Source organism: Thermochaetoides thermophila, assembly GCF_000221225.1.
Source record: "Thermochaetoides thermophila DSM 1495 unplaced genomic scaffold scf7180000011816, whole genome shotgun sequence".
In the NCBI taxonomy this organism is placed as follows: domain Eukaryota; kingdom Fungi; phylum Ascomycota; class Sordariomycetes; order Sordariales; family Chaetomiaceae; genus Thermochaetoides; species Thermochaetoides thermophila.
This window is the reverse complement of record NW_006383032.1, coordinates 6,896,583-6,906,354: the sequence shown is the minus strand read 5'-3', so window position 1 is coordinate 6,906,354 and position 9,772 is coordinate 6,896,583. Positions and strand designations below refer to the sequence as shown.

General features: G+C 53.7%; 4 protein-coding genes across 4 annotated transcripts; 3 read left to right on the top strand and 1 right to left on the bottom strand.

The window, feature by feature from the left end:
• Positions 1–754: 754 nt before the first annotated feature.
• Positions 755–2,442, top strand: CTHT_0039810 (uncharacterized protein; the record flags this gene model as incomplete). The annotated part of the gene is made up of 3 exons (XM_006694328.1): positions 755–1,269; positions 1,956–2,120; positions 2,268–2,442. 3 exons carry the CDS (start codon positions 755–757, stop codon positions 2,440–2,442), a joined length of 855 nt encoding a protein of 284 aa, XP_006694391.1.
• Positions 2,443–4,325: 1,883 nt separating this feature from the next.
• CTHT_0039800 (uncharacterized protein) lies at positions 4,326–5,238 on the top strand (the record flags this gene model as incomplete). The annotated part of the gene is made up of 4 exons (XM_006694327.1): positions 4,326–4,553; positions 4,602–4,627; positions 4,699–4,760; positions 4,811–5,238. 4 exons carry the CDS (start codon positions 4,326–4,328, stop codon positions 5,236–5,238), a joined length of 744 nt encoding a protein of 247 aa, XP_006694390.1.
• A 2,037-nt stretch (positions 5,239–7,275) lies between these two features.
• On the top strand, positions 7,276–8,352 carry CTHT_0039790 (short-chain dehydrogenase/reductase-like protein; the record flags this gene model as incomplete). The annotated part of the gene is made up of 1 exon (XM_006694326.1): positions 7,276–8,352. One exon carries the CDS (start codon positions 7,276–7,278, stop codon positions 8,350–8,352), a length of 1,077 nt encoding a protein of 358 aa, XP_006694389.1.
• Positions 8,353–8,447: 95 nt separating this feature from the next.
• CTHT_0039780 (uncharacterized protein) lies at positions 8,448–9,555 on the bottom strand (the record flags this gene model as incomplete). The annotated part of the gene is made up of 2 exons (XM_006694325.1): positions 8,448–9,449; positions 9,502–9,555. 2 exons carry the CDS (start codon positions 9,553–9,555, stop codon positions 8,448–8,450), a joined length of 1,056 nt encoding a protein of 351 aa, XP_006694388.1.
• Between the last annotated feature and the right edge of the window lie 217 nt (positions 9,556–9,772).

The window sequence follows — 9,772 nt, the reverse complement described above, 5'->3', positions numbered from 1 at the left end:
CATGGTGGCGGTCGAACAAGCCTCAGTCCAGCCTGTGGGATGGCCCTTCAGCTAAACCCTTCCTCGCTCTCTTCGAAAAAAAGTGCCTGGCTAGATGAGTCACGGAGGGATCTGGACACGGAGACTTCCTAGAGTACCATGTCAGGTCCAACCACCCCCCGAGTGCTTTTAAAACCTGCCATTGTGGTTCGATAGCTTCCAGATGCCATTTTCTGAGATGTCCCCTCGTGTCCTTCAATAACCCTATGGCAGGGCGTCTGGACCCCAGAGCCTTTTGGTACTCTCACCAACTTTTTGAGAACAAGAGAGTACGACTCAAGCTTCACGGCTCCGCACGAGATGAACAGACGGGGCTAACAATTCCCACCTTGCGCCGCCCTGTCTCCTCTCCTCGCTTGACACAACGCCCCAAAACCGTCACCCTCCCAGAGACTCACAATCAGATTCAAAAATGTCTAGCTTGGATATTCAAATTCCGGGGATTCTCCCCACCTAGCCCATTCCCCATTCTCATTTATGATATCCCCTCGCAGCACCACACCGTTTTTCCCTTTTTTGGGTTTTCCCGCGTGTATATAGTATGGTTTAGGCAACCTGTAATCACCTGTTGCCCGCCGCCGTCGTGGGCACGACCAAGCACCCTCAAGGGTGAAACGTGTCGAAAATACAGTTCAATTCAACTCAATTCAACTCCTAACCGACTCCCACCGAAGCACCTCCCCATGGCCCGATTCGAGGAGGCGACCTACCTACTATGTACCCTCCTCCCCCGGCCCCGGCTAGCTTCGCCTCTCGGGAGGAGCTAGAACAGTTCGCTTGGGCGGTTTATGACGTCCTAGCCGGTGTGGCGGGGCGCTTTTCCATTCGACCCGGCAAGCACAATAAGAGCGCCTCGTGGTGGTCGGAGGGACTTGCCACAGCCAGGGAGACCAACCCGGTGGTATATCGAAAGCTCTGCAAGGAGGCTAGAGTCAACTTCTACAAGGAAAGAATCTCCACTGCCACCTCCTCGGCAGAGTGGGGAAGGATACTGAGGTGGCGCAAAGATGCCCCTGACAACAGACCAATGGTTATGATCGTCGACGGTAGGGTAGTGTCGGACACGGAGCAGGTGGCAGCGTACCTAGCTACCCAGGCCTTTCGGCCTGCCGGGGCTCAGGAGGGCCCCCGCCCGGCCTGGCTCGGCCCCCGGCTACCCCTTGAATGGCCGACGCGGCTGGCTGCCCCACTCAGTGATGAGGAGCTCAAGGACGCCTTCTTCGGAGCCTTGTCTAACACTCCCGGTCCGGACGGGGTGCCATTAGCCTTCCTCAGACACGCTTGGGAGCTCGTCCGCCCGGCAGCTCGAGCTATCACCGAAGGCTGCATGGCGTTGGGCGTCTTTCCCCAAGCTTTCAGGCAGGCAACTGTCATTACCCTATCGAAACCTGGCAGGGACCCTCGGTCGTACAAAGGCTGGCGGCCTATTACCCTTTTGTCGACCTTCGGCAAGGGAGTGAAGAGGCTCCTGGCCGGCGGATGACTGCGGCGGCGCTGTGCTCGGGTTTGCTTCCCCCAGACGTGGCCGGAGCCATCCTGTCCACGATGCGGAGACCATGGCAAGACAAGGCTACCACGGGCTCCTCGTCACTCTAGACGTCGACTCGGCCTACCCCTCGGTTCAGCAGTCAATCCTTCGCGAGGTCCCGAGAGATCAAGGCTAGCCACGCTGGCTGTGTGAAGCGGCGGCGGATTTTTGCCAGGACCGTTGCTTCTCCTTCCGATGGGCTCAATCGTCCTTCCGCTCGGACACGGCCTCCCACCAGGTTCCCCAAGGTCCCCGATCCTTTGCGTCCTGTACTCCCTACCGATAATTACCCCCTCACAACAAGGGACCAACTTCATGTACATGGACGACCATGCGCAACTGTCGTGGAGCAAACACTAATACAACTGGCCCACCATACGTCCCTTAGGGTCAATCAGCTGTGCACCAAGGCCCGAGGGCTCGGCCTCAAGGTCGACCCGAACAAGACTGAGGTCCTCTACATCCTCCCCCGCGGCACCGGAGCGAGGCGTGGCAGGATCGACCCCACAACGATCTCGACTCAGGTGGAGAGGACGTCCTTCCTCCCTGCTAAGTCCGTCAAGTGACTTGGAGTCTCCCTGGGCCGCAAGCTCAGCCCTGCGACCCAAGCAGCCGCGAGGGCGGCGGCGACAGCATCGGTGGTGGGGCTGGTCAAGCGCTTATCCAACACGAGGCTCCGAGACTTTCCCCCCTCGGCCAGCCCCAAGATCTTCGACGCGGTCGTCACCCCTTCTGTCACATGGACACGGCAGTCCAAGGAAAGGGATGTCCCCGACTGCCAACACGAGGGACACCAGAGACAGGATGATTGTGAGCGGCACAAATACGTGGTTGATCCCGGAAGATGTCTAGAGCCGGATGACCGAAGAGAATGAACCATATGGCCGAGGCATGATGAGGATTTTATAAAGGAAGCTGCCCGGTCATGATAGACTTCCCTTGGTTCCTCCTCTCCCTAACACAAGAACACTGAGGACCAAGAAAGATTATTACACGTAGTAATTGATTTCGCTGTGCACCCCACATCGTCAGTGGCCATCATCTAACCCATTTGACCTATTGTCGATCCCTGCCTGCACTAGACCAAGTCACCTGTTACACCTTCCCTCCTGCATGGTATGGTCCAACTCGATACCGGCCCAACTAGGGCCGCGGTTAACGGCCGCTTAGTCCCATCTGGACTTACGCCGGTGTGGTCGTCCCTCACCAAGGTCGCGAACGCGGCACTCAGAGTGATCTACCCGGTGTGGCGGACAATCCCGACCGCGTGGCACTGGTGGCTAGTTGGCTTCTACCCAGAGTACCTGCTGGACAGAGAGCTAGCAAGGTAGAGAGCTCGCGCAGAGGTGCTGCCGGCGAACCACCTCTGTGGATTAGACTTGCTTGGCCCCCTTACCGGGGCTGGTATGTCTGCACCAAACGGCCTCCGGGCTCAGGGCTAAGCCCTTATGGGAGCCAAAGCACCTAGGGATCAGGGCGTGGCTCGGCCTCCCCTCTGTTCCCCCAGAAACGACGAGTGCCTGGCCTGGATATGCGTAGCTGGTGGCGCACTAACAAACCCCCCTCGGCCTACTGGGCTGCGCACAGTGCTAAACCATTCCTTGAGAGGTTCTCCCGTCATTGCCTCTTACGCTGGTTTGCTGAAGCCTCGGGCCACGGCGACTTCTTGGAGTACCATATGCGCTTCAACCACCCGCCGGAGGTTGTCAAAGTGTCCCTGCGGGGGCAGTGGTCTCCAGGAGACATGTCTTCTCCTGCCCTCTTGTTTCTCTCGATAACCCACGCGCGGGAAGGATGGGCCCGAGGGCCTTCTGATCCCCCTTCCAACTCTTCAAATTTAGAGTCTCCCGGGCCGAACTCTGGGGGCAGCCTGCGAACCCTGCCCAGTAACGGCTTTCCCTCTCTCCACATTCAACCTCTTCCCCCAAAGCCCCCTTCGAACCCGAGGGCCGGACATGGCTCCCCGGAACTACATCCCTCCACTCAACCACGTGACAGCCTTCAATATCTCACGTCGGTTTTTCTCCCACGCGAGTTTTACTCCGGCGTTACCTGTGATTAAAAATCTTAGAGCTCTTGCCCGCCAGCGCCGTGAGCACGACTTAGTATCCCCAGTGGTGAAACGGTCGAAAATATACATATATAAATAAATTATTCGCCCATTTTTATGCGGGTGCTGCACGGCAGTGTCAATTTAGCCGAGTGATGTAGCATCCAACACCAAGTTCCGAAAGGGTGACGGCATCTTCCGACGGTTTGGACAGATTGCATATTCATTTCAGTGGAAATAAGTCACTTAGATCCATCACTCTCTCAGGACAGGAAGAAGGCAGTCATGTTGTTGCTGATCTGGATTCTCCTGGCTTTTGCTCTCAGAGCTTCTGCAACTCAATGCCCTCACCGACCATTTGGCCGGCTTCAAGAAAACATTGCTCGAACTTGCCCAGTCCCTGGCCGGATTGGAATTATTGAGGACAAGAATAATGTCATCTCGTGGGAATACCAACCAAAATGCTTCAGGCAAGAAAATGAGACGCAGATAAACTGCCTGTTCACATCCACAAACTTTCGCAACGGACACGGGATCAGCCTAGTCACATCAACTACAGTTGCTTCGCACCTTGTTGGCCTCGGCGCATTTGAAGATTCACCACGACGTCATTCACAACCTGCTTATGATATCGTGCCGATGGAAGGGAAGGGGCTTGGAGTGGTAGCAACACGAAAAATACGCCGTGGAGAAATCATCATAGTCGACATGCCGGCAGTTCTAATTGGCATCTCGTTCCTCACCACAACCAAACCTCATCATCGGCGGCGAATCATAAAGCAAGCTTTCAACCAACTCCGAGCGGAGACAAAAAACCAAATTTACGGCCTGCATCAAGCCGGCTCGCCGTATCAAGTAGATGCGATTCTTGGCCCAAACGCGCACACAGTGATGCTGGCAGATGAGGTCCATGTTGGCTTGTTCACGCAGTTAGCGGTACGTTTTCCGTACAACGTTTTGAAATGTTGCTCTAACAGTTTGCAGAGAATAAACCACGCGTGTCGACCGAAGTATGTATCTCACCATACGTATTTGACAGAGCTAACTTGCACAGCGCGTACTATCGGTTCTCGGAACGCAGACTCACACTGGAGGTTCTGGCCTACCGCACCATTCAACCCGGCGAAGAGATCACAATAAGTTGTAAGTGTTCGCTTGACAGGCTGCTGTGATATATCTGCTAATCGTGACAGACGTCCCCCTTGAGATGCCCGTGGATGAACGTAAAAAGTATCTTAAGGACCACTGGGGCTTCGACTGCAGATGCGAACTGTGCCGCAGCTCTCAATCAGAGCTTGAAGATTCTGAGTCCTGGCGCCGGCGCATGAAAAGCCTCAAGAACACAATTCTTTCAGCAAAGAATGAGGGCTTCTTCCACGATGCCATCGTCATGGCTGAAGAGTGGCTGCAGTTTGCCGAATGGGAAATGGTCCCTCCTCTTGAGCCGGAGTACCATGACATGCTGGCTGAGCTGCACCGCCTCAATGGCGACAGGGTCAATGCTACAAAATATGCTCGCATGGCGGTAGACGGCTGGGCAAGGCTGGGAAGCGTCGACGATGAGCCGCTGGAGAAGGCGAGGGTGTTTTTAGAGCAGCTAAGTAACGGAAAGGGGATATAAGCCAGCAGTAGACAGCTAACAACAGGCAAAACTGTATACTATCCGGATAACACCGTTTGTTCCGCGATAAGTGACCCAAATTGATATTTTGATATTGCCAACCAAACTGTTCCACTAGCTGACTCCGAAGCAGAAACGAAAGATAAGCATCCTCAAAACAAGTCTTCGTCACCAGAGCGGAACAGGTGCGTGGGGAGGAGCCAGAGAGCCACACCCCAGAAAGGCACAAAATATAAAGGCTCTCGTATTACAACGAGGATCCGGGCACATGTAGATGGACAGGTTCACGTCGATTTTTGCAGTGCCAGCACTGGATGGTCGACATGGGAGCCCCCGCCCTTTGGTCCCCTTCTCCCTCTTGGTCATGATGGCGAGCGACACGGTTTGTGCAAGTTTTGCTTCAAACACGAAATATTGCGCGATCGGGATAGCAAGGAGTCAAGCGTTCATAAAAAAGCGCTTTTAGAGTGCTCTACTGACAAACTCTGGCCTTTTATAGAGTAGCCAAGTAGTAGGCATACAGTGGTCAAGTTTGAGTGCTGACAGTTTGCCATGCCAGTCTCTGCTGACATGCAGTCTTTTTGACAGCAGAAAGCCTTGGATCGTTCAGCTAACCAGCCCTGGACGATGTGTTCGATGAAGCCCAGCGAAGGCCATCTGCCGAACCGCTTAGCCAGGGATGACATCTTAGAAAGGAATTGAGGCTGGCAGCACCCATTTACAGCTTGAGAATTGTTTATGGCAGGGAGTGAGGCTCTTTAACACATTGTATTGGGCATGCAGACACTTCAAACCTTTTGCAATCATGCCACACATGTCAGCTTGTGTTTGCGGCAACCTTAATGGTTGCACATGTTCATTGTCCCTATGTGCAAACTGGTGCACTCAGAGGTTGACCTGGGGTGCTGAGCTCAGCAAGGGGTCTCCATCAGCACGAATCCCTAAGTCATCACAACGTCATACACCCTGATGGAAATGAAACACAACTGAAAAAACAAAAACCAGTACTCTCTTCAAGAACATTCAAGCTCTAAGCAACCACAAACTAAACTTTTGAGAGCTGTTCCTGTTCCCCACTTTTTGCTAATAGTTTGTTCAGAAACATCAAAATGAGTCAGAAATACCTCTTTGCTTATATTTTGCAACTCTTAATACCTTGTATTCTGACAGCCAACTTCATCATCTCTTGCACTGTGAGTCTCAATCTCTCTTGGATGCAACTCAAACTCACAGGCCGCAGAACGTAATAGTGGTTCCACTCAACAATGGTGGCACACTAAAGTTCACATTACAGGCATTCTGCGTCGACTGCGGTGGCACAAGACGTCTCTTCTCTCAGCTGGAGCTCGGTCAATGCATTGGCGTACAAGATGGCCAACTTGTTCCAAGCGCTGGGTGTGTTTGAATTATACAACCCTGCATGAATTCCAGGCTAATGTCCTGACACAGTGGCAACTTCTGGCAGTTTTGCGGTGCTTGCCAGATGGCGGTACCGACGACAATAATGGTCTGCACTTGTTTGAACAGTCGCAACCAGCCAGCATACACTTCGATTGATATAAGTCAGTTGATCTTCCATAATCATGTCAAAAAGTTGAGCTCTTCGGAAACAGTGCCCACTAACACGACCTAGATAGGGTCGTTGGGAACGTTTGCGGACGTTTGGCTTGCTCGCTATAACGTTGGACCAAAAGAGTACAAAGATTTTGACAATTTCTTCTTAGCACTAGCGATTAGCCTAAAACCATCAAAATATATTCACTTCATCTTTCCTCTTCTTTTCCTCTTGTGATCGTTTTTCTTCCGTTCACTTTTTCTCCTCCGGTTCTCCGATTTTCCTCTTTTGAATCTTGTTTGGGTCAACTCCTTTTTCTTCCTTCGTTTCCTCTTTCAGTTTTTCCTTGCCAACGACCGATGCTGCTGGCCGCCAAGAAACTAACCTCGGATCGAACCCCAGCCTTGACATGGCTGGCTTAGCGCATATCTAGCAAAGCTTATTTGAACATGCCAACTTCAACCAGCCACACTTCAACCACCATGACGTCGAGGCTGTGTTATTTCGTACTGGATGCGGCCGCGTCCATCGGAAGAACGCTGCTTTCGCCTTTCGTAACCGTGCCGGTTCTCTTTGCGGTGACCTACCACTTGGATACAGTCAGTCGGCTGCTTTCCCCGCTCCCACAAGGCTTGGCCTTGATCTCACCCCCTCACCAATCGAGCTCTCTGCTCAACGTGCTCCGCGTCGTTGTGGCTTGGGGTATTCTACGGGCGGCAAACCGGGCACTCAGCGCTATTGCAGCAACATCATGGCGGCTAGTTCCGGCGCCCGGCTGGGACTGGCCAAATGAGATCGCAGTCATCACCGGGGGTTCCAGCGGCATCGGCAAGGCCATCGCCGAGAAACTCTCAAGTATGGGCGTGCGGATTGCGGTGCTGGATATACAAGAACTGCCAAAGGACCTTCAAGAAAACCCACGCGTCCACTTTTTTCACTGCGATGTCACGATATTCAAGTCAGTCGCGGCGGCTGCGGACGCGGTCCGGAATCAACTCGGTCATCCTTCGATCCTCATCAACAATGCCGGCATCGCCAAGCCCATGACAATCCTCGAGACGGACGAGGTATTCCTTCGCCGCATCATGGGCGTCAATCTCATGTCGATGTGGTTCACAACGCAGCAGTTTGTGCCTTACATGATCGAGACCAACAAGGGCCACGTCGTCACCATGGCTAGCATGGCGTCCTTCATCTCGGTGCCCACTGCGGCCGACTATGCGGCGACTAAGGCCGGCGCCCTGGCATTCCACGAGACGCTGTCGTTGGAACTCAAGCATTACCACAAGGCACCGAACGTGCTCACAACCGTGGCGCACCCCAATTTCGTCAAGACACCCCTGATTCAAGGCTTTGCGGACAATTTGGAACGAAAAGGACTTCGCTTACTCACTCCGGAGGAGGTTGCAAGCGACATTGTCAAGCAGATCAAGAAGAGAAGAGGCGGCCAGCTGATCATTTCGAAAGACGGCTCTTACTTGGCTGGGATTAGATCGTGGCCGCTGTGGCTACAAGAGGGCGTGAGGGATATAATTGCTTCTGGAGCAGCCCAAAGGTAGATACGCATTCAAGAATCCATATCTTTATTACGCAAAAGGATATCAAAACTCATGATTAATGCCCCAACACCCAACTCCGAGTCACCGACCATGCACTAGAGCTTTTCAACATCCGCAATGTAGCTCAATACCTTGCTGCAGAGAATCCTCCGTGGTTCAGCCTGATCGTCATTACTCAATGCATGTGACGCCCCAGGTATCTGCCCGCTCCGCTCATCCCATACTGGCGTCTTGGAATTGGCATTCGCGGCCGCTTTCCACCTCGCCATCAGCTTGTCCTTGTCCACCCAGCTCGGCACAGCCTGGTCCGCACCCGACATCAGTACCATGAGCTTGTACCGGAGCAGCCCGCGCTGCCCAACCATGCCAAATGTCTTGGCTAGATGCTCGTCGGGCAAGTCGGAGCTGAACAGGTCATCCTCGGATGGAGATTTTGGGCTCTCCGGGCTGACGAGGCTCAAAAACCTCCGGGCACTAACCGGCGTGCTGAACCCGTAGCCAAACTGCGATGTCAGAGACAACGGTAACGGGACATCCCAGCTGATATCCTTCGCGACAGCCTCCTTAGCCATGGCTACGAGCTTGTCGTACGTCTCCTGGAGCTCCATCGGCGTCTTGCCCATGAAACCTTCGCTAATCACCCACTGAATGGCCTCCCGATCAGAGACTGGCGCCTGCATTATGCCGCCATCGACGACTGGCCGCTTGACGTGCTCGAGCCAGCGGTCAAACGGGGGCTTACTGGTGTGCGGGTTGGGCTTGGAGAGGTAGTGCAGCACACATTGGCTGCCTGTCGAGTGGCCCATCAGGACAAACTTGCCCTCTTGACCATACTTCTCCTTCTTGTACTCCTTGATGTAGTTAATGCATTGCGCAATCTCGTCAGTGTCTCTGTCGAGATGACCGAAGCCCCAAGCTTGGTACGATGATGAGAGGTTCAGCGTGAACAGCGACCATGACGTCGGCTGCAGCGCTGTCACCACGTCAGCCACATAAGACGTCGTGGCCAGACCATCGCCTAAACCACCAATAAACAAAATACTGTGAGGCTTGGGCTTTGCGCCGTTGGTGAACTCAAACGTCACCAAGGTCTCCGTCTACAGGGCCGGTTAGCCAGTTGTTATTAGCTCGTCAAGGGTACGAACGTACCCAATGGTGCAGAATTCCCGGCGAGCCCCGTTTCGGCCAGAATTTCGAACCCATCTTGGCTGGTGCTTCGGAAATTTGTACTGTGAAGTCAAGGTCTGCAGTCTGCGGTATGTCCAGAGAGGACTCAGGATGAAGTTGTGCTGAGGATCGTGGCAGACTTCATGGCAATGTCGTCAACCGATTCAATCGCAACACGGTCAAGTACCTTCCTAACAAAAGCAAGCCCGCCGAAGTCCCGAGCTTTTAATTCGCGCAACTAGCGCCATCGGTC